This window comes from Schistocerca nitens, chromosome 10, assembly GCF_023898315.1.
Source record: "Schistocerca nitens isolate TAMUIC-IGC-003100 chromosome 10, iqSchNite1.1, whole genome shotgun sequence".
Taxonomy (NCBI): Eukaryota; Metazoa; Arthropoda; class Insecta; order Orthoptera; family Acrididae; genus Schistocerca; species Schistocerca nitens.
This window is the reverse complement of record NC_064623.1, coordinates 12,414,740-12,442,672: the sequence shown is the minus strand read 5'-3', so window position 1 is coordinate 12,442,672 and position 27,933 is coordinate 12,414,740. Positions and strand designations below refer to the sequence as shown.

Genomic DNA, 27,933 nt, shown 5'->3' with positions numbered 1-27,933 from the left:
TGAATAGGCATGAAATCTAACACTTGCAAATGACCATTAGGTCAAATTGGCAATTGTGGTCTCACATTAAAGTACCCTGCTGAAGACAAGATACTTAACATTTTGGTATTTTATGTAGTGAGAAATTCTGTAATAGCCAAAAATATTTTAATTTATAACTTTATTAACTGAACATAAAATACATAAAACTAGAAACACAAATAATATAAATAATAATTCTTTACAACCACTTATCCGACTACAATTTCCATTTTAAGTGAACACATACGAAATTTGGATACATTTGATTTAACTGTAAACAGCAATGAAAACAAATACAAAACAAACATCAATTATCCCAACTGCCAACAACACACTAAGAAATTCAATCCATATTTAAAAAGGATTCTATTAAACGTATGGCAAAAATAGGCACAAAAACCAATAAAAAATGCTAAATTTTCCGATTGCCATGTCAGGAGTAAGAAAATGCTTATGCATTATGCAAAAAATCCATATAAAACATCTAGCTACACGATACATATGCAAAAATCTTAAGAGCAATACTAAATACAATTGCAACTATTCTACAATCCAGAAAAATACCACATTATAAAAATTGCCGTGCGAAGACACTTTAACCAGTGACTAACCTGTATTATACACATACATAGAAAGGGAGTTTAAAACAAAATTATTATTTAAGGGTCAGAGCAAACTGTATTCTTGATGTGGCTTTAATATGCTGTGATTCCAGGCATACTGTCACTGGCAGTTTCAAACATTGACATTTTTACAACCGATTTCACCAACAACTTCGATACAAAACGGGAAGTATTTCCACTGTTTCAAATAAAAACAGATACAAGAACCACGAGTAATATTATCCTTGGTCAACACTAAACTGTCTAAACTACTATTGACATTAAATGAGACTTAAGCATATTGCATATGCTAAAAAGATTAATCACAAAAGAACAAAACCAGTGCTATGGTTCATTCAGTCAGCATTTACTACACACCAATTTTACAAACATATCTGTACAAGGGCTTGCTACAAATACCACAAAACTTGGCAGTCAGTCATAATAATTATGACCATACTATGTACACAGTCTGACAAACGCAGCTTTGTTCATAAAACTACTGCACTTCAACTTTACTCAGTCTTACATTAGGAAGAATATATGTATTTTCATTTCCTGTGCATGGCATCCAGCTGTTTTATACACATTTCCATGTCTTCACTGTCAGCAGTAAATCCCGATAATCTGGAAATTAAGATACACATTACTAAGTGACATTCTCCAAACACTATCATTTAACATATCTGTCTGAACAGTGTAGCTTAAACATTCTTGGGAACTCTTTCCTAATGCAATTCCCCCCCCCCCCCCCCCCCGCCCCTCTCCCAATTATTGAAAAAGTCTTTGAATTTAAATTATTGTGTATAAAAGACTGGATTTTCCAACCAGTTGGATCACAGTCCCAACAAGTGACAAAGCAGAAATTTAAATGCTGCATACATTTCTCCTGATTCAGAGGCAGAGAGCAAAACACACATATATTTTCCAATCCCAAGTTGTTCTGGGCCATATACCACATTTATAATGCAATGAGAGTTCACAGAATTCCATATCAGTTTATCCAGGATGGAGGATCAGATTCTAAGATTGCAATTTTCATATAACTGATTAGTGAGTGATATGAATATAATAGAGGGAAACATTCCACATGGGAAAAATATAACTAAAAATAAAGATGCTGTTACTTACCAAACGAAAGCGTTGGTATGTTGATAGGACACAATTAAAAAAACACACAAACACACACACAAATTTCAAGCTTTCACAACCCAAGGTTGCTTCGTCAGGAAAGAGGGAAGGAGAGGGAAAGACGAAAGGATGTGGGTTTTAAGGGAGAGGGTAAGGAGTCATTCCAATCCCGGAAGTGGAAAGACTTACCTTAGGGGGAAAAAGGGACAGGTATACACTCTTGTGTGAGTGCGTGCGTACACACACACACACACACACACACACACACACACACACACACACACACACACACACACACACACACAAAATCCATCTGCACATATACAGACATTGTAAAGGCAAAGAGTTTAGGCAGAGATGTCAGTCGAGGCGGTAGTACAGAGGCAAAGATGTTGCTGAGTGACAAGTGATGTACGAGGGGCGGCAACTTGAAATTAGCGGAGGTTTAGGCCAAGTGGGTAACAGGAAGAGAGGATATATTGAAGTTCAAGTTCCCATCTCTGGAGCTCTGATAGGTTGGTATCAGTGGGAAGTATCCAGATAACCGGACGGTGTAACACTGTGCCAAGATGTGCTGGCCGTGCACCAAGGCACGTTTAGCCACAGGGTGATCCTCATTACCAACAAACACTGTCTGCCTGTGTCCATTCACCACCACCACCACCACCTACTCTAGTCCTGTAACCCTACACGATTAAATTTGGGAGTGGGGCAAAAGGTGAGGCCTTTGGAAGGGATTGATACTTCTGACAGACTAAGGCTTTTGAAGAAAAGGTTCACAATTGTGTTTCAGATATATTTAGGTTCTTGTTTCTGTATGGTGTTGGGAGACAGTTTGCAGGTGACACATGTAGTAAGTCTGTGAGTCAGGGTTTGTCATCTATGAGCGAATGTGGGACTGGCGGAACACTCAACCCTCGCCAAGATGCTCTTGCAAAACCATATTGGTAACACTCAAACCTCCTTGCAGTACTTTCTCTTCATACACGAAATTCTGCTATCCCAAATTCCTGAATTCCATATTACACACAAACCCTTACCCTCCAGGTTGTAGACCAACATGCACAATATCACCTCAAAAACTCTCCTTCCTGTTCACTTCCAACTCCCAACTTGGGCTTCCACTATCCACCACCTCTACAACCACTTCAAACCTTCCCCACATCCCATCATAGCTCACAAACCCTGCCTCACAGACCTCTCCCTCAAAAATCCCTCCTACCATATACAGAATCCAGAATCTAAACAGACCTGAACCTTTCCTCCAAAAACCTTAGTCCCTCTGGAGTATCAGTCCTTTCCAAAGGCCTCACCTTTTGCCCCACTCCCAAGTTCAGATATGAAGGACTTGTTAAAGACCACCTCTCCTTCTCCCAGTCCCTGCAGTGGAGACACTTTTTTGCCACCAAACCTACCTTCAGACTCAACTGAAGACCACTGTTCAACCCTGCCTGACTGATTACACCTCCATCCAAACAGGATTCACCCTCACTGCACCCCAAATCACCTTTTGCTAACTTTCTTGAATTTCTTAACCTCGACCTTGGCTCACTGTCATTCTCCAAATTCTTCAATATGCAAACTAACCTCGCATTGGCAGAATGAACCGCAATCCACCACCTAAAACTGATTCCGACCATATAATCCTACCTGCTGACAGTTGCTGTGCCCCCACTGAAAGAATCTGTGCTCTTGTAGACCAGCACCTTCAGCCTATTACCCGCAATCTACCCTCCTATATATAAAAGATACCAACCATTTTCTCCACTGACTCTCCACCGTTCTTGTCCTTTTACCACAGGGTGCCCTGCTGTCACTATTAATGCCACCTCCCTTTACACTAACATCCCTAACACCCATGGCCTTACTGCTATTCAACACTACCTTTCCCAACACCAGACAGGTTCCAAACCTACAACCTCCTTCCTAATTGCCATGACCAAATATATCCTCTCCCAGAATTATTTCTCTCCTTTGAAGGCATTACCTACACACAAATCTGGGGCAAGACTATGGGCACTTGCCTATGCCAAGCTGTTCGCTGGCCATCTAGAGGAATCCTTCCTAAACACCCAGAATCCCAAGCACGTTACATGGTTCATGTTCACTGATATCTTTATGGTCTGGACTGAGGGTGAGGAAAAACCTACCAACATTACTCCAGAACACCAACACCTCCACATTTGCTTCACCTGGTCCAACTCAACCCAACAAGCCACCTTCCTAGATGTTGACCTCCACCTCAAAAATGGCTACATCAGTACCTCTGTCCATATCAAACCTATCAGCCACCAGTAATGCCTCCACTTCAACAGCTGCCACCAATTTCACACCAAGAAGTCCCTTCCATACAGCCTGGCCACCCATAGCCGTCACATCTGTAGTGAAAAGTGGTCCCTCTCTGAATACACCGAGGATCTCACTGAGGCCTTGTACACAAACAAATCTCGTGTACCTTATCTCTCCAGTCCCCCACCAGCTCCCAAAGTCCCACCACCCAGCCACAGAGGACCCCTTGTGACTTAGTACTGTCCAGGACTGGAGCAGCTGAAATCACATTCTCTGACAGGATTACGATTACCTCTGATCGTGCTCTGAAATGAGAAGAGTCCTGCCCACTATCCTTGCCACCCCTCCGACAGCAGTAATCCACCGTCCACTCAACCTACACAATACACAGTGAGTCACTAACTATTGCCACTTAAGAGTAACTACAAAAGGATGATAGTAGCTGAAAAGGTTGTGGGACAAATGTCAAGGGATATTATAGTTTGGTACTTATTTTCTGATACCAGCTATCCAATGATGTTTAGCAGTAAGGTCCTTGAAGGTCAACGAAGGTAAAAAAGGTGGCGCGAACATTCATTTACAGAAGGTGTTCGAAGTGATGACCATTGGTATCAATGCAGTGCTGCAATCTTATCACGGACTGAGTGGTATTGCTTATCACTTCAGCACTTATCGAAGCACACGCTCTGATAATTCTCTCTCGTATACCGTGCAAATAGTAAATATCCACCGAATACAGCATATCTATCTAACGTGCCACTGACATGTAAACATCATTCGACAGTTTCGCAATACGTCACTAATAGGAATGGTAAGACTATCGTCGAATCAAACGAATGTGAATGCTGTATTTCTTCGAAGAACAAGTCGATATACTTCTCACTTATGGAGAACGCCAACAAAATTCAGTGAGGGCTAGAGACATACACTGAAATATATCCTCAATGTACTCACCATATGCATTGTACATTTAAATATGTGTATAAAAATGATAAATTGAGAACTAGATCTTTAATGAATCGTGAACAAATCTGACAAAGGAAAGTTACTAACGAGGAAATGGAAACTGGTACTCTTGTCACTGTGGGTCAAGGTCCTTGTGTTAGTTCACTTCAAATCACAAGGAAATCTGGCATGAGCCAGAGTAATTTTGTTCATGTTCTGCATTGCCATAAATATCATCCTTACCATATCAGTCTCCACCAAGAATTAACTGGTACAGATTATATGCATCCCATTGAATTCTGCCGATCGGCTCAATTTCAGATTCAGAGGGATGACACATTAATTTGATTTTATTCATTGACAAGGCTACATTCGCGAACCGTGGAAATGTTAATCTGCGTAACATGCATTATTGGGCAATTGAAAATCGATGTTGGCTGCACACCAAAAACTGTGGTCGGTGACTGGTGTGAGATTCTGGAGGACAGAATTATAGGCCCCTATTTCATCAAAGAAAATTTTAATGGTAGGAATTGGGTTGTTTGGGGAGGAGACCAGACAGCAAGGTCATCGGGCTCATCAGACAAGGGAAGGATAGGAAGGGAGTAGGCCGTGCCCTTCCAAAGGAATCACCCAGGCATTTGCCTGGAGCAATTAAGGGAAATCGTGGAAAACCTAAATCAGAATGGCCAGACGCGGGACTGAACTGTCGTCCTCCCGAATGAGAGTCAAGTGTGCTAGCCACTGCGCCACCTCGCTCGGTTAATGGTAGGAAGTACACAACATTCCTGCAAGAAACATTAGGTCTGTTATTGGAATAAATAACTTTAGGAACAAGGAACAGAACGTGGAATCAACACAATGGGTATCTAGTACATTTTTCACTGATGGCTAGAAATGAGTTGCAGAGACAATTCACAAATCACGGAATTGGATGCAGAGGAGATGTGACGTGGCTGGCACGTTTGCCGGACTTGACGCCTCTGGATTTTTTTCTTGTGGGGATTTGTAAAAGACATTGATTATAAAGATGTTCCAACTGCACCTGAACATGTGCGAGAGATAATTGTCAGAGCACGTGCTTCGGTAAGTGCCAGTGTGATAAGGAATACCACTCAATCCACGATAAGAAGATTGCAGCAGTGCACTGATACCAATGGTCATCACTTCGAACACGTTCTGTAAGTGGACGTTCATGCCACCCTTGTGACTGCTGACCTTCAAAGACCTTACTGTTACACATCATTGGATTTGTCTTGATAGCTGCTATCAGACAATAAGTACTGAACTATTACATCCCATTAAAAAAGTTGACCTTCATATCTCTGAAATGACCCCACCTAACAACCCCTGTTGTCCTATGCAACTTTTGTCCCATAAACTTTACAGCTCCTATCATACTTTCCGAGTTATTCTTGGTGGTAATAGTCAGTGACTCACCCTGTTTACTCATCCATCCTTACACAACTCCTACTCCCAATCCCATCTCTCATGGCTCATACACCTGTAACAGACCTGGATGCAAGACGTGTTCCACACATCCTCTCACCAGCACCTGCTCCAGTCCGGTCACTAACATTACCTATCACATCAAAGGCAGTGATACCTGTGGAACCAGTCATGTGATCTAGAAACTAAGCTGCAACTATGATGCTGCATTCTACATGGAAAGGACAACTGACAAGCTGTCTACCTGCATGAATGGCCACTGACCAACTGTGGCAAAAAACAAATGAACCACCCCACTGCCAATCACGGTGTCCAGTGTAACAGTCTTCATTCCAATGACTGCTTCAGAGCCTATGCCATCTGGATTCTTCCCCCCAACACCAGCTTTTCTGAATTGTGTGTGTGTGTGTGTGTGTGTGTGTGTGTGTGTGTGTGTGTGTGTGTGTGTGTGTGCGCGCGCGCGCGCGCGCACGAGAGCAAGACAGATAGATATATCTTCAATGAAGGCTAACTTTCTGCAACTCAGCATCTCTAGTATATGGTAAGTAGCAACTATCCTTTTTGTATTATTCTTACCTTGCACCCCTGATTTTTCACTATTGAATTTTACGAAAGATTCTTGTTGTACATCTCATGTTGACAATACTCTTGCAAAGCTAAGTTATTTACTAAACCCAACTGCATTCACGAATAGCAGCCAATCAACCTGATGCCCTTAGTAGTTTTAAGGTTTCATTTGGTTAATCTCATTGTGCTAAAAATACTGAAAGAGAGGTGCACGATTAGTTTTTAGGATTTTTTCTGACTTTACACCCAGATGTTCAAAAACTTTACTGTAGGCACAGCATATTTGGGGATTGTCGTTAGTAAGTAACATGACAATACTCCCTTCCGTAGGCAACTAGTCAATATCAAAGATCTGCAAGAGCATTATACACCAACATGAGACGCACAATGAAGAATTTGTGTTTGACAATGCATCTTTGCTGCATGCTTTCTTACTCTGATAGAGTCTAATGTCATTTTAGCTTTAAATTATGTATTTCTACAAAGAAATACACAGAACGTTTCCCAATTCATGTTACACACTTCTAGATGGGACTTAATAGATCAACTTTGACATAGAAACATGTCTGGAAACAACATCCAACAGTGCTACAGAGTGTCAAAGTTGTAGGCACTGGAACCTGTAAATGAATGTATATGCAGGGATATTGTGCGATGTCACAAACTTTCTAGGATGATGGAGAATAACAACTTTATCAACTTGAGGTAAAGGTTGCCGAGTAAAGTTATATGCAGAACAGGTTCTGATACCTCTGACAGTGGAATACATGTACTGTTGTAGCAAAGATTGTATAGCAGGCAACTTTCAGAAGTGGTAGTACAGACCAAAACAAGAAAACTAAACATGGGCTCTAAAATGCATACCCAAGGAGCTAAGAGCACTTTTTCAACAGAGGAGATGTGTTTAATGGTAGTGAAGGTTAACAAGTGCTTACAGCTCCTCAGGTATACTTTTTAGAGCCTGTGGTTATTAGACTTTTTTTCCTCATTTTGGTTCATACAGCCAACTCTGAAAGTTGCCTAGTTTAGCAAGAATACTACCAGTACATGTATTACACTGTCAGAAGTATCCGAACTGTTTTCACTTACAACTTTCGACTCTCTCATTTCCAGTACAGGAACCCTTATCTCGAATCGATACATTTCATCATGGAATCATCCTACACACACACACACACACACACACACACACACACACACACACACACACACACACACACACGTGCCAGCACATATAACTCGTGCTCTGTAGTGTTGTTGCATGACATTTCTTGAAATGGGATCCTACGTAAAACAATGTACCACATCCCCTCTACAACCTCTAGAAGTGTGTAACATGAATTGTTAAATACACTGTATACAGATTTGCATATCTGTCAATATAAAACAACTATTTGTGTTTCCTTGTTTTATATACACTCCTGGAAATTGAAATAAGAACACCGTGAATTCATTGTCCCAGGAAGGGGAAACTTTATTGACACATTCCTGGGGTCAGATACATCACATGATCACACTGACAGAACCACAGGCACATAGACACAGGCAACAGAGCATGCACAATGTCGGCACTAGTACAGTGTATATCCACCTTTCGCAGCAATGCAGGCTGCTATTCTCCCATGGAGACGATCGTAGAGATGCTGGATGTAGTCCTGTGGAATGGCTTGCCATGCCATTTCCACCTGGCGCCTCAGTTGGACCAGCGTTCGTGCGGGACGTGCAGACCGCGTGAGACGACGCTTCATCCAGTCCCAAACATGCTCAATGGGGGACAGATCCGGAGATCTTGCTGGCCAGGGTAGTTGACTTACACCTTCTAGAGCACGTTGGGTGGCACGGGATACATGCGGACGTGCACTGTCCTGTTGGAACAGCAAGTTCCCTTGCCGGTCTAGGAATGGTAGAACGATGGGTTCGATGACGGTTTGGATGTACCGTGCACTATTCAGTGTCCCCTCGACGATCACCAGTGGTGTACGGCCAGTGTAGGAGATCGCTCCCCACACCATGATGCCGGGTGTTGGCCCTGTGTGCCTCGGTCGTATGCAGTCCTGATTGTGGCGCTCACCTGCACGGCGCCAAACACGCATACGACCATCATTGGCACCAAGGCAGAAGTGACTCATCGCTGAAGACGACACGTCTCCATTCGTCCCTCCATTCACGCCTGTCGCGACACCACTGGAGGCGGGCTGCACGATGTTGGGGCGTGAGCGGAAGACGGCCTAACGGTGTGCGGGACCGTAGCCCAGCTTCATGGAGACGGTGGCAAATGGTCCTCGCCGATACCCCAGGAGCAACAGTGTCCCTAATTTGCTGGGAAGTGGCGGTGCGGTCCCCTACGGCACTGCGTAGGATCCTACGGTCTTGGCGTGCATCCGTGCGTCGCTGCGGTCCGGTCCCAGGTCGACGGGCACGTGCACCTTCCGCCGACTACTGGCGACAACATCGATGTACTGTGGAGACCTCACGCCCCACGTGTTGAGCAATTCGGCGGTACGTCCACCCGGCCTCCCGCATGCCCACTATACGCCCTCGCTCAAAGTCCGTCAACTGCACATACGGTTCACGTCCACGCTGTCGCGGCATGCTACCAGTGTTAAAGACTGCGATGGAGCTCCGTATGCCACGGCAAACTGGCTGACACTGACGGCGGCGGTGCACAAATGCTGCGCAGCTAGCGCCATTCGACGGCCAACACCGCGGTTCCTGGTGTGTCCGCTGTGCCGTGCGTGTGATCATTGCTTGTACAGCCCTCTCGCAATGTCCGGAGCAAGTATGGTGGGTCTGACACACCGGTGTCAATGTGTTCTTTTTTCCATTTCCAGGAGTGTATCTTGATAATCAGATAATGCAATCCCACAAAAGGTTGTGTCAAATACGTTACACATTTTCAACAGCTGGTGTGTAATATTCTCAGTACCACCAGCTGTTTTGTTTCTCATTAACACGAGTCTTAAATGGCCAAGCAGTTCTAGGCGCTTCAGTCCAGAACTGCCCTGCTGCTAAGGTTGCAGGACCAAATCCTGCCTCAGGCATGGATGTGTGTGATGCCCTTAGGTTAGTTAGGTTTAAGTAGTTTTAAGTCTATGGGACTGATGACCTCAGATGTTAAGTCCCATAGTGCTTAGAGACATTTGAACCATTTCACTTCTTGACACTTCAGGAAACTCACCAAACTATGTCAAAATCATAAAGCGTCTGTATTGACTGAAGGTCTGTAACATCCAACTGAGGCTGTTCCTTTTACAACTGACACAAAGAACAAATGAGTATGAAGGACACACACACACACACACACACACACACACACACACACACACACACACACACACACACACCTGTTCACCATTGCGTCACACTGCTGGGGCGTCCACTGTCCCCTCTTGATGGCCGCCATGCACTGGGCAACCAGAGATTTGAAGCACTGCTTGCGCGTCGTGTTGTGCGGCGGGTTGTCCCAGAGTGGCGTCGCCCTCACGTACGCCCACGCCAGGCACACGTAGTCCACAACCGCCTCCCAGTGGCAGCTCTCCACCAGCTGCCGGCCTTGCTCCAAGACAAATTTCTGCAACAAAACAGTTCATTGTAACACTCTTGTGCCTATTAGATTCGTCTTAGCCTTAGAAATGTAGATTCCAATTAAAAAGAAATTGGTATAGTGACGCTACAAAGACACTAGTGAATATACTTCTAGTGCAATGTTTAAAAAAGTGGAGGGTAGCTAATTTTAAATCTATGAAACGCAGTCCAATGGTAAGGTTAGGAACTTCAGAGCGAAAGCCACGCACACACAGTGACATCGACTTACGACATGTCAGTGAAGGATGCTTAGCTACGGTTAGGGCTTTCATACCTACTGTGTGATGGGCAGTTTCGTGGTATGTTTCATGCAAGTCTAAGACGTCTACAAAAACTTCCCTCAACATAATTTTTGCAGTTACAATTATGTCAATTTCTTGACCTACATATATGAGTGAGCAACTTTTTTCCGTAGTAAAAACAATGAAATCTGCCCACAGAAAATCACTGACAAACTGAGGTTAAAAATGAAACGATAGTGACAATATTACAATTCGAATAGCTTTAGGCGGCTATAAGTTGCTGACGGCTAGGCCGCTGGTGAGCTTAGTCTGATGGGGCACATGTTCGTCAGCTAGCAGCTCCACGTGGTACTTCACTGCAGGAAAACACCTCTGAATGAGTGCTGGTTTACTACTGCCAACCCACCATCTGTCAGAGTAGCAAAGGCAGACGAGTGTGATGTAAAGAGCCACACGACAACCAAAACTGACTAAGTAGTGGAAGATTGTCACCAGAATCCAGCAGTTAGTTCTCTTGAAGTGAATCACCGTAGAGACAGTTTAAATGTCAATGGTTTGTTTTATAGTTTTGTGGGCTAATACCCAGAATGATTTTATTCAAATTTACTCTCCCTATTTGCACTGCATGCACATAAATAATGTTTGGTATAAAATCAGAGATGCTCAACATTTCTCTATAATATATTTAGAAGTACACATTGCAACACTTATTAAATGGGGAAATGTACCAAATTAAAAAGATCTGACTATGGTGAATTAACATACATTAAGAAATTACACAAAATTTTGATATTCACGGATATGAATAGACTTGTGGCACTGTGGATTAGAGACTGGTGGCTGGCTTTCATCTTAACTGTGCAGATCTCTACAGAAGGGTCATTTGGATCACTCCATCTGGTAACAGATTCCCAGAACTTCGTAGGTGGGAACTTGTCAACATATCCCTTCTTTCGAAACAATCTTCTGTACTTTACCTCCAGTAAATTCTCCACTGAATACTGTAACATTGTTTTGTTTTATTTATTCACTTTTTACTACCCTGATCCCAAAACTTGTTTCATATTTTTAATTGCGCTATTCATTTCAGTTCATCTGTACATCTTCATGATAGTATTATATTAAAGGTTGTCAATTCTACCAAATACTTAGTGATTACAAACAACGAACTGGAACCATCACAGAAGGAAAGAGAAAGATTGTGTTTTATTGGCAGAACACTTAGCAGATGCAAGAAGCTTACGAAAGAGATTGCCTTTATTACACTTTTCTTCTGAAGTACTAATGCGCAGTATGGTGTCCTTACCAGACAGGACACACATCCATCAAAAATGTTCAAAGAAGGGCAGCTCGTTTTGTATAATAGCTAAATAGTGGAAGTCAGTCACAGATACAATAAGACAGTTGGGGTGACAATCACTAAAAGTTAACTCACATTGTGGCGAGATATTTTCACAAGATTTCAATCACCAACTTTTTCCACTGAATGCGAAAGTATTTTATTGGCTCTCACCTACAGAAAGTGGAATATCCACCGTGTTAAAATAATAGAAATCTGAGCTCACATAGGAAGATTTAGGTGTTCATTTTTCCCATGTGCCATTCCAGAGCGCGACAGCTGACAGGTATTCAAAGTGATTCTGTGAACACTCTGCCAGGCACTTTCTAAGTAGACCCATCATTTCTGGACTGAAGACAGTACAGATCTTACCAACATATACTATCATTGGCCTCCTATGTTCCAAACTACTCTCCTTTCCTCCTCCCCCCCCACTAGTCCTTACAGCAGTTTGGACGTGTCTCAATGTGGGTACACATGGAACATGCTTGTACAAAAAAAGTGTGGTTAAAGAAATAAATTATTATTCCTATCTTTACTGTCAGTGGTAGATACGCTATGGAAACTTTATCACAGTACTACTGTTTTTCTCCTCTTTTCTCCATATAATACTGTAGTCTGACTGCCCCTATGTTACAGTGCAACCTTTGTACTGAATGTAATTTAACAGGACGAAACAAACTCAAGTCACTGAGTCAGAACGAATGTTTTCACAAGCCTCCCTATTCTCGGCACATGTGCTGAACAGTGCACACACTTCAACAATTGCACGAACTCGAGTAATCCGAATCTCTGATCAAGCGTCAAGCTTCTTGTACGGTCCTAATGCTTGCACAAATTTGGCCTACACATATTCTAGCATGCTCGTGCAAACACATTCGGACATACGTGCTTGTCAAGCTTGCAGTCACATGTGTAGCCACCTTTAACCTGGACTCGGGAACTGAAAGTTCGGTACTTTTTCTCTTTTGAATGTGTGTACACAATACTGGAATTTGACCTCATTAAGGTAAGAACTGAACATTATTCTTTGGTACATAACCAGACTACTGGGATTCACAGTGATGTCCTTTTACTGTTTTTCTTACTTCATCACACTGAAGAAAACAAAAGGCAAGAATTAGAGAAGGAACGCACTAAACATGTACTGTAACCTCGAGATGAAATGTGGCCTTAAATTTTACTGACGAGATACACACGGCAAAGAAAACCTCGCCGAAAGTAGCGGTACAGCTTACATGTAAAATGCATATATTTGCAGGTTTCGAGTAAAATGTACTGCTACCATACTGTAAACTAACAACTGAGCACGACCAAAACTTCTCTAGCAGCAAAGAAGCTAATGCTGCAGCAGACACTTGTGTGAAAAATATCGAGAACACCTGTCAGTTGTAAGCTCGTCTCTAAGTTATTTTGTAGGCTACTGCTTTTGATGATATTAGTGTGGCCACCACGTGTGCTCGATGGCAATGTGCAATAGCCACTTACAGACAGCAGGTAGCACTAGCAGTGGAGGGTATAAAGCAAATTGGGGCTTCATGGAAAACAGTGCAGTTACGATCATAATGCGGAAACAGACTGATTTACCCGACATCCAAAAGGGCTCGGTTATTGGCTTTTGGGTCAAGGTCGAAAGCATTTCTGAAACTGCTGGCTGCGAACTGCCGCTGTGGTTTAAGTATACCGCCTGTGGCAAAATGGCATTATCCAAAAATGGCACCGAGACATCTGTGGTGCACCACGAGCCACAGATGAACGATGTCTGCCAAGGTGTGTACGGGCAAAGGTTGAGCAGCTGACCACCCAGATGAGACGAGGGGCCGCCAACAGTGTCCCGACAACCTTTCAGTTAATATTGCTGCGTACGGGCCTCCACAGCAGACCCCTAGTTCACGCATCCTTACCAACTGCTGTTCATCGGTGGTGAAGGCCAGAATTTGCACAACCGTACCGCAAATAGACGTTCACCGAGGGGAGACAGGTGGGCTTTTCAGGTGAATCACATTTTATGCTCCTTTGGACAGATGGTTGCAGCATGTATGATGTAAAATATCGGAAAGCAAACACCTCGCAACAATCGTCACGAGGGTCCAGGCCACAGCGCATTCCCTGGGCGTTCTCATTCTGGACGGTACAATGAATCCACACAAATACGCATCTATCCTTGCAGATCACGTCTTCCCCTACATGCAGTATGTTTTTCCTCAGCGATGGCACCTACCAGCAGGACAAGGCAAACAATGCAATGTCTCGCATAGCTTGCAGCGTACCTGTGTGTTTAGAAGAGCACCCCGACAGGTTTACTGTACTCCCCTGCCCACCTTATGCCCCGGATTTAATCCGAATCGAAAATCTGTGGGACCACATTTATCGGGCTGTACACACGGTGGATCCTCAAATGATAAACTAGCCCAGCTGGACTCCTCATCCCATTCGGTACCTTCCAGAACCTCACTGATACTCTCGCTTCATGTCTCAACGGGTTGTGCTGCAAAAATGGGTTATTCAGCCTTTTGACAGGTGGTCACACAAATATCACAGGACAGAATGTATTATACCATCATCAGGCTCTAAACAACAAAATTACCAATAATGAAAACAACCAATTATTGAGGAAGTTATTTATGAAATTATCCCATTAAAAAATTACCAACAAGTATTACATAAAATAAAGGTAGAAACTGTACATACATGAGAGCATCTTTGTCTTTAAATAACAGTATCTAAGTTTAAGTCTGAAAACAAGGCTGCCACACAGATATTCCTCTAGATTCTGATTTGATTGTGATTTCAATATAGAGAAGTTGGCAATGTTTTGTCACTGGTTGGCCATTAAGGCAGCATCACAATTACTGTGGCAGGAGACCTATTTTTCACAAGCAATTTTACCTTGGCAGATTTTCTGCTTTTAAGTAGTACATCGAAGGAGATATCGTGGCACTGAATTTCAGTAGGGTCAGCTAAAAATCAATCTTCTTCAATTTTCAGGCTAAAATCTAAGTGAAGGATTATGATGTGATGGGGACAAATGAAGGGATCTGCAACACTAAGAAGTATACGACCATCATCGCCAACACCACATGGCCACACCATCACGTGACACATTTGTAACTTGTTTACTTGGGTGTAAAGATAAATAGAAAACATTATAAATGAATCAATAAACAAATGTAGTTCACTGAGCACCACACTGCTTAATAATGTGGATTCTGATACCTAACTGCATCACTGAACACAATTTACAACTTTTGAGTTGTTCCATATTTCTATTTAATCATTTTAAAGTGTGCAGAGCTACTTAGCACAGAAAATTGACTGATACAAACCTTGAAGGCAGCAAGATGTACAGCTGCCCTGCTGTAAGCAGGTGAATCAGTCTTTGATGTGAGGCGAGAGGTCGGCAGTGATTTGAATATGTTTTTCTTCAAATATGACAATTGCTCTTCAAGGGGTCGCAGATCAGGACCTGGCATAATATCCCTGACTTCCTGAAAAACCATTTGTATTTATAGAAAAAAAAAAAAAAAACAAACACACACACACACACACACACACACACACACACACACACACACACACACACACACACACACACAAAATCTTATTAGTCAAAGCTAAAATGTTAAAAATGTAATTGTTAAATAAGACTAATACGAACTTTAAAAGCTCTTTGGTTTCCAGCTGGATGACAGCATTAATATACTATGGTGTTTATACAACTGTCAGTCATTATCTGGATGTTGTGGGAATCCGAGAGCTTTTCCTTAGTAATATATACTGGGAAAGTCTACATTTACACATAATTACACCTTTTCACAAGTACTTGTGCGTTGAAAGAGCCAGCCTTTCCTGAGCCAATTACACTCCTGGAAATGGAAAAAAGAACACATTGACACCGGTGTGTCAGACCCACCATACTTGCTCCGGACACTGCAAGAGGGCTGTACAAGCAATGATCACACGCACGGCACAGCGGACACACCAGGAACCGCGGTGTTACCTGTCGAATGGCGCTAGCTGCGCAGCATTTGTGCACCGCCGCCGTCAGTGTCAGCCAGTTTGCCGTGGCATACGGAGCTCCATCGCAGTCTTTAACACTGGTAGCATGCCGCGACAGCGTGGACGTGAACCGTATGTGCAGTTGACAGACTTTGAGCGAGGGCGTATAGTGGGCATGCGGGAGGCCGGATGGACGTACCGCCGAATTGCTCAACACGTGGGGCGTGAGGTCTCCACAGTACATCGATGTTGTCGCCAGTGGTCGGCGGAAGGTGCACGTGCCCGTCGACCTGGGACCGGACCGCAGCGACGCACGGATGCACACCAAGACAGTAGGATCCTACACAGTGCCGTAGGGGACCCCACTGCCACTTCCCAGCAAATTAGGGACACTGTTGCTCCTGGGGTATCAGCGAGGACCATTCGCAACCGTCTCCATGAAGCTGGGCTACGGTCCCGCACACCGTTAGGCCATCTTCCGCTCACGCCCCAACATCGTGCAGCCCGCCTCCAGTGGTGTCGCGACAGGCATGAATGGAGGGACGAATGGAGACGTGTCGTCTTCAGCGATGAGAGTCGCTTCTGCCTTGGTGCCAATGATGGTCGTATGCGTGTTTGGCGCCGTGCAGGTGAGCGCCACAATCAGGACTGCATACGACCGAGGCACACAGGGCCAACACCCGGCATCATGGTGTGGGGAGCGATCTCCTACACTGGCCGTACACCACTGGTGATCGTCGAGGGGACACTGAATAGTGCACGGTACATCCAAACCGTCATCGAACCCATCGTTCTACCATTCCTAGACCGGCAAGGGAACTTGCTGTTCCAACAGGACAATGCACGTCCGCATGTATCCCGTGCCACCCAACGTGCTCTAGAAGGTGTAAGTCAACTACCCTGGCCAGCAAGATCTCCGGATCTGTCCCCCATTGAGCATGTTTGGGACTGGATGAAGCGTCGTCTCACGCGGTCTGCACGTCCAGCACGAACGCTGGTCCAACTGAGGCGCCAGGTGGAAATGGCATGGCAAGCCGTTCCACAGGACTACATCCAGCATCTCTACGATCGTCTCCATGGGAGAATAGCAGCCTGCATTGCTGCGAAAGGTGGATATACACTGTACTAGTGCCGACATTGTGCATGCTCTGTTGCCTGTGTCTATGTGCCTGTGGTTCTGTCAGTGTGATCATGTGATGTATCTGACCCCAGGAATGTGTCAATAAAGTTTCCCCTTCCTGGGACAATGAATTCACGGTGTTCTTATTTCAATTTCCAGGAGTGTATAAACCTATGTCTCACTACTTTAGGGGACTACTTTAGGGCACAAACACAGACATGCTGGCAACAAAGCACACGAACGCTTTCTTAGGAACACCAACACACAGCTGAACTCCCACCGCTCATTGAATATGGCTGAATATATTGCACTGGTTTCAACTCTTGCCACTTTTACCATGGTGCACTTCATGAAGAGAAATGACGGAAAAAGTTTTAAACTGTGACAGCAGCCATGAAATGCACAACACGCCTATTTTTTTTTTTTTTTTTTTTTTTTTTGCAAGAATTTTGTGAGGGTACTGAATTTTTGCTGAATTTAACTTGAGTTGTTTCTCATGAATCCTATAGGTACCAAGTTTTCTGTACCTGTAAATGACGAACCATGTATGTAATTGCTACTGTCGTGAAGTATGAGGTTTAAATAAAATTTTAAAACGCAAGACATTGTATCAGTGCAAATATTTGTATTTTTCCCTTGAGGCACTCCTTGGAAAAGTCCAGTTGTTGTATGTAGCCCAACAGATCTCTTACAAGATCACGAGATGCAGCAAGGAGCTATGAATCCTCTGTGTACTGTTCTAGGATGGAGGGGATGTTCTGATCAGGATCTTACAAGGAAAGCTACAAATTAATAATGGATAACATTGCTGTCAAGAGCTTTGTATAATTTGAGTTAGTGAGAATTAAGGCTCTAGTCAAAATGCATGTCTGTAGTTTGTTACATAATAAAGCTTCATTATTTTATGAACAATTGGAAAGTCATTTCACGAGCAGGGATTGGAGAGCGATTATTACATAATACGTAAAAAGTAAACCCATATAAACATTTTTATGGTTTTGCCACCCAAAATGCTTTCAGTCAATCTCAGGAAAGAAGACAGTGGTCAAGAGCAGTAGCAAGTGACCACCCACCCAGCAGCAATGTCTCGTTTGCACCACCTAAGACACCACCGTCATGATACCTGTGCAGAACGTGTACAGCCCATTAATAAATTGTGTAATGTGATTGACTGATTTCATACTTTGACAGCTCACCTCAATAAGTCTGGCACGTGCCTATGTGAAATATCACGCATCATAGTAAATGATAACTGACTGCCCTCCCAAAATGTCAGTAAGTCCATGCTGCGTCTACTGAGAGTTCTTATAACATGAAAATGAAAACTGAAAATCATAAAAACTGAAAATCATAAAATTTGAGGGTATAAGCTGCCCAGAACTTACCTTCAGGAAGTGTTGCTGCTAGCAGATCCAAAAAACCATATGTATCAATTAACATTAAACATTAACATATGTACCACTAAAAAATAAAGAAATGAATACTCAGTGCTTACATCTTCCAGGTTCGGGTGTCTGTCGATGAGTGACTGTACCATGCCAATGAGCTGCTCTTGAGACAGTCCTTTCAGCCCCAGCTGTATAGGGCCGTTGTATGTCACAGTCGGTTTCTCGACACGGCCCTTCTTCACACCAGGCGACCCCTTCAGTGACGGTGACAGCTGATGGAATTGAAAACATTATCTTAAAAATTAAATTGTGTCAAAAATTAAATCCTTTATCTTGTCATGTTTATCTGGCAGTGACTAAAAATTGTAGTAAAATTTGAGAAAATTGTCTTCCTGTGCGCGCGCCCACACACACACACACACACACACATACACACCACACAAGCACACACCACACAAGCACACACCACACAAGCACACACCACACAAGCACACACCACACAAGCACACACCACACAAGCACACACCACACAAGCACACACCACACAAGCACACACCACACAAGCACACACCACACAAGCACACACCACACAAGCACACACCACACAAGCACACACCACACAAGCACACACCACACAAGCACACACCACACAAGCACACACCACACAAGCACACACCACACAAGCACACACCACACAAGCACACACACAAGCACACACACAAGCACACACACAAGCACACACACAAGCACACACACAAGCACACACACAAGCACACACAAGCGCGCGCGCGCGCGTGCGTGCGAAAATTTTTTTGCATCATCCCAGTGCCCAGAACTTCTGAAGGCAGACATTGACTGTGGATATTATATCACAGACACCGTTGCTTTGACTGTTCAGAGATGTCATTAAATCTACCCAAAGATGTGAACAACCATGCACGAGCAGCGTCTATTAGACGGAGGGGGCCTGACAGCCGATCAGTTTCAGTCATTCCACCAGGAAGGAAGTACATGACTCTTGTTGTTTCTAGTTCAACCGTGCCTAGATAGTCAATACTGCAGTTCGATCACATCTCCATTGTTACCTTGTGCCAGAAAGGAATCTCGAGGAAAGTGTCCAGGCATCTCTTAAGTGAACCGAAGCGGCGATGTTCAGACACGGAGGAGATACAGAGAGACAGGAACTGACAATGACCTGCCGCACTCAGGCCGCCCGAGGGATACTACTGCAGTGGATGACAGCTACCTACGGATTATGGTTCAGAGGAACCCTGACAGCAAATGCCACCATGTTGAATAAGGCACTTCATGCAGTCACAGGATGTCGTGTTACGGCTCAAACTGTGTGCTATAGGCTGAATGATGTGCAACAACACTCCCAACACCAATAGCAATATCCAACTTTGCAACCACGATACAATGCAGTGCAGTAAAGATGGGCCCAACAAATGCCAAATGGACCACTCACTCAGGATCGGCATCTCCCTTCACCGATGAGTGTCGCATACGCCTTCGACCGGACAATCGTCAGACGTGTTTCGAGGCAACCCAGTCAGGCCGAATGCCTTAGACACACAGTCCAGTGAGTGCAGCAAGGTGGAGGTTCTCTGCTGTTTTGGGGTGGCATTACGTGGGGCCGATGTACGCCACACTGGTGGTCACGGAAGGTGCCATAACGGCTGTACGATACGTGAATGCCATCCTAAAACTGATAGTGCAACCATATCGGCAGCATATTGGTGTGCATTTGTCTTCACGGACGACAATTCTCACCCCACTGTGCACATTTTGTGAATGACTTCCTTCAGGATAACGACATCACTCGACTAGAGTGGCCACCGTGTTCTCCAGACATGAACCCTATCAAACACACCTGGGCTAGATTGAAAAGGGCTGTTTATGGACGACGTGACCCCCCAACCACTTTGACGGATCCACACCGAATCGCCGTTCAGGAGTGGGACAATATGAACCAACAGTGCCTTGATGAACTTGCGGATAGTATGCCACGATGAATACAGGCATGCGTCAATGCGAGAGGACGTGCTACTGGGTATTAGAGGTACTCGCGTGTACAGCAGTCTGGACCACCACCTCTGAAGGTCTCGTATGGTGGTACAACATGCAGTGTGTGGTTTTCATAAGCAATAAAAAGGGTGGGAATGATGTTTAAGTTGACCTGTATTCCAGTTTTCTGTACACATTCCGGAACTCTCGGAACTGAGGTGATGCAAAACTTTTTCATGTGTTTATTTTGCGCTAGAGAGGGCAATTAACAGACTGCTTTGCTTTCTTTGATTTTCTCCACACTTACACAATTTGAAGCTCAGCACACATCATCAGTTTCCTAATGCAGTATGAGGCAATTGTCAAACTCTAAACTGCCTTTGACTAAAACTGACTGTTAGCAAATTTCGTAGTACTGTTAATTACAAAATATTTATAACACATTAGAGTGTTTATCTGTAGCTGAACAGAGCATGAAAGTGTTAATCTTCAGGCTCCAGGTCTGTATCTCATTAGTAGCAACCTTTTTGTTAGTTTTATTTAAATCCTGCACTTAACAGAAACCCTAATTAAGAAATATTTATTCATAATGTTAATAAAAATAACACCTTTTTAGTTCTAATTACTAACTACAAGAAAGTTCCAGTATTCACAAAACTTAAAATTTGGTGCAAATGTGTCAAATAGAAAATGAAATACTGTTTTCTTTACTTCTAGAGAGCAAACACTATTATTCATGCATATATTTTCTATTTAATAATAATTTCACACATGTATCAAATTTTAATTTTTGAATGCACTCAGTTATTAAATTTTTTTAGTGAGGTTTCAATTCTGACAGTCATTGTCAGGCACTGTGGGATGTTTAAACCCTCTCTGCAACATTACTTTGTGACAGGCTGAAACATAGTTCAAATCTGTCCGAAACCAAACACGTGGAATTACAAATCTACCTACTGCTTCTCAGAACATGTCTTGTAGCTAACACAGTAACAGCTAACACAGAAACATGCACTACATAAACCACAGTACTACAATTGTGTAGCCAACATGGTGGATAGATTGAAAAGGCAATAAAATAATGATATACCATACCATACCATACCATATTTGTATATTTACATTGTCATTTTACTGCCTTTGTAATGCACAGTTTTACTTCGGTGCATAAGGCAGATGTTTTCACTTTCATGTTAGCTGTTTGGTGTTATTGCATTAGCTATGAAGCATGCCTTTTTAAGTGCCATTTTGAAATAAAAGTAAAGCAAGTAGACTTTTACTAGCAATTTTATTTTTACATTAAAGACTGTGCTTTAATCTACGTTCTACGTATTTCTCACCAACAACACTTCCTTGGGGAACGCCGGATTATTATTTTTGTTTTACTCGATGACTTTCCGTCTATTACTACTGACTGACCTTTCTGATAGGAAATCATGAATCCAGTCACACAAATGAGGTGATATTCCATAGGCACACAGTTTGGTTGGAAGACTGCTTGTGAGGAATGGTGTCTAAAGCCTTCTGGAAATCTAAAAATATGTAATCAATTTGACATCCCCTGTCAATAGCACTCATAACTTCGTGAGTGTGAAGAGCTAGTTGTGTTTCACAAGAACAATATTTTCTTAATCCGTGTCAACTGTGTGTCAATAAATCTTTTCTCTTCGAGGCACTTTATAATGTTCGAATATAGTATATGTTCCAAAACCCCACTGCAAATCAACATTAGTGATATGGGCCTGTAATTCAACAAAAAAATGGTGCAAATGGCTCTGAGCACTATGGGACTTAACAGCTATGGTCATCAGTCCCCTAGAACTTAGAACTACTTAAACCTAACTAACCTAAGGACATCACACAACACCCAGTCATCACGAGGCAGAGAAAATCCCTGACCCCGCCGGGAATCGAACCCGGGAACCCAGGCGCGGGATGTAATTCAACAGATTACTCCTACTTCCTTTTTTGGGTATTGGTGCGACCTGAGCAATTTTCCAGTCTTTAGGTACAGATCTTTCTGTGAGCGAGCAGTTGTATATAATTGCTAAATATGGAGCTGTTTTATCAGCATACTCTGAAAGGAGCCCAACTCTTATTCAATCTGGACCGGAAGCCTTGCTTTTATTAAGATATTTAAGGTGCTTTGCGACACTGAGGACATCTATGATCCTCATATTGACAGTTCTTGATTGGAATTCAGGAATATTTACGTCTTCTTTGGTGAAAGTGTTTCGGAAAATCGTGTTTAATAACTCTGCTTTAGTGGCACTGTCATCAGTGACTTCACAGTTGTTATCGAGCAGTGAAGGTATTGACTGCGTCTTGCCACTGGTGTGCTTTATGTATGACCAGAATCTCTTTAGGTTTTCTGCCAGATTTCTAGACAGTTTTGTTGTGGAAATTATTGAAAGCGCCTAGCACTGAAGTAGTACTGTATTTCGAACATTTGCTAAACTTTGCCGATCTTGGGGATTTTACAATCTTTTAAATTTGGCAGGCTTTTTTCGCTGCTTCTGCAACAGCGATCTGACCCATTTTGCGTACCATGGGGTATCAGTACCATGACTTGATAATTTATGTGGTATATATTTCAATTGCTGTCTATTCTCTCTCTTTGAAATCATTCCACAACTTTTCTACACTTACATGATCAGATCGGTAGGAGTGCATACTGTCTCTTAAAAAGGCATTAAGACTATTTATATCAGCTTTTATAAATAGATGTACTGTGTGTTTCTTTTTGATGGTTGTAACAGTATTCAGCTTAGCAGCTACTGCCTTGTGGTCACTAATCCCTGTATTCGTCACGATACTCACTATTTATCCAGGATTATTTGTTGCTAAGAGGTCAAGTACGCTTTCACAACCATTTACACTTCGAGTAGGCTCGTGAACTAATTGTTAAAATAATTTTTTTAGAAAGCATTCAGTACAATTTCGGTTGCCTGCCACTGACTTTAAATGTATAATTTTCCAGCATATCAAGGGTAGATTAAAGTCACCACTGACTACAATTGTGTGACTGGGGTACCCACTTGAAATGAGACTCAAGTTTTCTTTGAACTGTTCAGCAACTATATCTTCTGAGTTGGGGGTCGGTACAATGACCCACTTTGTAGATTAGTCCAATTGTCAAGTATAACCTCTACCCATACTATTTCGCAAGAACTATCTACTTCAATTTCACTACAAGGCAAACTACTTCCGATAGCAATAAATACTCCACCACCAATTGTATTTAATCCATCCTTTCTGAACACTGTTAGATTGTCAGAAAAAATTTCTGCTGTGCTTATTTCCAGCTTAAGCCAGCTTTCTGTACCTATAACTATTTGAGCTTCAGTGCTTTCTATTAGGGCTTGGAGCTCTGGTTCTTTCCCAACACAGCAATGACAATTTACAACTACATTATCCATCATTTCTACAATTATCTTACTGTGTTTTACCTGCCTCCTTTTAGACGGACACCCTGTCTGTGGTTCCCCGAGGCCCTCTAACCGAAAAAACTGTCCAGTCCCTTCCACACAGCCCCGCTACCCATGTAGCCACTTCCTGTGTGTAGTGGACTCCTGACTGAAGTGGAACGCGGAAATCCACCACCCGATGGCGCAAGTCAAGGAATCTGCAGCCTACGTGGTTACAGAACCGCCTGAGCCTCTGTTCAGACCCTCCACTTGGTTCTGCACCAAAGGACCACAGTCAGTTCTATCGACGATGCTGCAGATGGTGAGCTCCGCCTTAATCTCACAAGCAAGACTGGCAGTCTCTACCATTTCTCTAGCCGCCCAAAACCAGAGATAATCTCCTCCAGTACAAAGCAACATACATCATTGGAACCGACATGAGCCACCACCTGCAGTTGGCTGCACCCTGTACTCTTCATGGCATCCGGAAGCAGCCTTTCCACACTTGGAATGACTGGTAGTGTGAAGCCATTGTCCCTAAATAAATTTGAGGAAACTTTTGTAGCACCAACACTACCCTGTCTGCTTTCTTTGCTCATGTTTTCACTGATATCTGCAACATCAACATTTTGAACTTTACATTCTGCTGGCAAACTTGTCAAAGGTTGTTTATTATCTGCCATTTTGGCAGTGCACGCACACACCCACACACGTACCTGCAACACCCCCCCCCCCCCACACACACACACAGTGATATGAAATAGTTTGATATTAACAAGTTTTATTTAGTTGCCAAGTAGCTCTCAATGTGGACTCAATACATGAACAACCATGATGATTCAATAGCATAGCAGAATTCCTCGACTGTCAACTGCACTCTGCTAAACATGTAGAATGAAGGGTATCCAGGTTATAGCATGAAAAAACAGAAATGTTAATACCATTAATTTTGGACCCCATTATATATTTTTAATTTTTTCTTTTTAGAGAATATTTCAATTTATAGTATTGAAAATACAATTTTCTGTTGTGAACTTTAATCTCTTGTTTTTCAAAAACTGGAGAGTATCTAGCAAAAAGATGAAACATGCATTTTCAATACATAAATGTCCCCGCAAAACAATAAAAACGAATGACCCAGATGTCAGACGCTCCTCTTGTAAGGTAAGTCTTACGATCAGTATTGCCTCACTTTTTCCTAAATTTCTCCAGAGACCAAAGTGATCTGCTCTGCAGATGAGTTCCACCAGTTCATCCATTCTTCTGTAGATAATGTGTCTGTATTTTGCAAACATGACATACCATACTGACTGACTGTACCAACAATATATGTAAAGTTGTTTTCTGCAAATTCTTCTATCTTGCATACTCCCAACTTGCTAGAGGAAGCCCAAAAGGGCAACTTACATTACTGCTAGGTAAAATATCAAGTTCCACAAAACTTACCTTGCGCATCTTTTCAGGTGTCGTGAAAAGCTCCTTCGGGTCTGAGAGCATGAGTCTCTTGCGGGGTGTCGACCGCAGGACAATGTTGGACTTGACGGGGCTGGGTGTGCGCGCACCCATCGGGATGCCCTCCCGCTTGTGCGCGTCGAGGTCAGGGCTCCAGTTGACGGGACCCCGGCGCCGTCCCCGCTGCTGGATCACCAGCTCGTCTGGTGATGGAGCGGGGCTCATGTAGGATGATGGCAGCTGCACGTTGACGTTCAGGGCCCATGTGTTGGGTGTCAGTGTTCCTGAGCCGCAACAGGTCAGTGGATTAGAAGTATGTGACGGTACTTGCAAACATGTCTCCTTCTACATGCAAGTACTGCTTTGATAGCCAGGCATTATTGCACTCTATAATATTGCTGGAACTACATGACACACAATAAATGTTAAATGTATTTAAACTGTCTCAATCACAAATTGCAATAAATCATTACTTATTTTGATAATTTTATGATCAAACTAAATATCTATTTGAGTACTGAACAAGATACTGAAATACATACATACATAATCTGTGTATGAAGTATTTGGGATAATTTTTTCCTGATGCGGTCACAGCACACACACACACACACACACACACACACAACCACCAATGCTTGACAGTTGGTGGTGGTCCTTCCAACATGCACCAAAGACGAGTTGCCCGTGATCTTTTGTTCAGGCGAGTCCGTGGTTTTATGGTAACTGTGCAAAGTTTCTCGGTGCAAGTGCAAAATTCAGCAAAACTCTTCCCAAAGGTCTCGACAGATGCCCAAAAGTAGGGACAACTGTTTGCTTGCAACTATCTTCTGAGATGTGTCTAGAAGACTGTCTTTTTGGACAACAGTGTGGGAGAAAACTGGGGTATTTGAATACGACCCAGAAACAAAGCATCACCACGTTCAAAAATATTTGAATGAGCAAATCCAGAGTGAAAGCTACACCAACCGTTTTCTCAGACTCCTCAAGGGAGGTCGACTACAAATTTGTTCCAAGACGCAGACAGTGAACGTTGCTTTTTACCTAGAAGTGTGAAGAAGACTGAAGAGAAGGGTCAACTGGGCGAGGTCTGCCGACCCCAGAAATAGTAAATTGCATCACAATACACCCAGCTACACCTGCTCAAAGATCACAGACTACCTCACCAACTGCTCTGACAATTCCCCAACCCCCTTAGAGTCCTGAATTGGCACCAGAAAACTACTTCCCAGTCCAAAAAGTGAAATCCTCCCTCTAAGGACACCACTACTGTACACTAAGTGCCATCAGAGAAGCTCACATACATACTGTTAAGATCTGAACAGAATCCACCTACTGGGGCTCCTTCAATCTGTCAGAAAGCTGATAGCAAAAAGCATGTCTATGCTCGGTGGCTGTAGTTTGAAGAATTTTTAGGGATTATAGCAGTATCTCAAACATATTTTTTCAAAACTTTTCCAAATACTTCTCATAGAAACCCTGTGAGTAATAACAATCATTTAACCAAAGTGTATCATCTGTCACATATCATGCCAAAATCTTGTACACCTGCATTCATACTCTGATAGTCACTGAAGAGCGCTCTAGAGGGAACTTCCCACTTTACCATATACTGAACTTTTTTTCCACTGGATATGCACGTGGATGGCAGGAAGAATGACTGCTTAAACATCTGTGTTGGTGTAGTCAGTCTAACCTCCACTTCACTGCCTCTACAGAAGCAGTACACAGGGGTCTGTACTGTATTCCTGGATTCTTCACCTAATACTGCGTCGTAAAACTTTTTACGTAGGCTTTCACGGGATGGTTCAGAGCCCTCGGGCATCTACCAGTTTATGATTTTCAGTGTTTTTATGGTGCTTTTCTGTGGGGAAAAAACTGACAGATTGTTCTACCTTTTGTGTATGTTCAGTATCTCCATTAGCCCCGCAGCTTTTTCTCACGAGCTATCCCAACACGAACATAAATTCTACAGAACGAGTCCAGTTTCCACTTTTGGGAGAAACCTAGTATCAGCTGCTCTGACAAAGGAGAACACATTTTTCACTTGTTACTTGCCATGATGAGAAGCAACTCATTAAAATAACACAAGTTGGTGCAAGTGTTTATGGGACATTAAAAATGCCACTATGAAAAGTTTTTTGTAAGACCACCTACTGATCACACACTTTTCCTCGGCCCCTACGATTTTCAACTGACTTCATGCCACTCCATAACGTCTACAGTCTGCCAACATTAGCTACGTAACAGCACTGTGCACCTTAACAATAAAGAGCTGTTGACAATAGTGTTGATCTGCTTGCAGTGGTGTGCTTAGTGAGTGTTAACATTACTTACAAAAATAAGGAAAGAGGCCATACCTGGTCCTTGTAGCGACTCACAGTCAACTT

At 43.0% G+C, this 27,933-nt stretch overlaps 1 protein-coding gene across 4 annotated transcripts in view; it reads right to left on the bottom strand.

Moving 5' to 3' along the window:
- Positions 1-235: 235 nt before the first annotated feature.
- LOC126210095 (uncharacterized) overlaps positions 236-27,933 on the bottom strand; it is a 69,897-nt gene continuing 42,199 nt past the window's right edge. For all 4 annotated transcript variants that reach the window (XM_049939229.1, XM_049939227.1, XM_049939230.1 and 1 more), the window contains exons 3-7: positions 25,538-25,827; positions 18,785-18,949; positions 15,497-15,658; positions 10,349-10,575; positions 236-1,250 (exon numbers count right to left, since the gene is read on the bottom strand). In XM_049939229.1, coding sequence (XP_049795186.1) covers positions 1,175-1,250; positions 10,349-10,575; positions 15,497-15,658; positions 18,785-18,949; positions 25,538-25,827 — 920 coding nt within the window. In that variant the 3' untranslated portion in view covers positions 236-1,174. The remainder of the gene's footprint in view (positions 1,251-10,348; positions 10,576-15,496; positions 15,659-18,784; positions 18,950-25,537; positions 25,828-27,933) is intronic.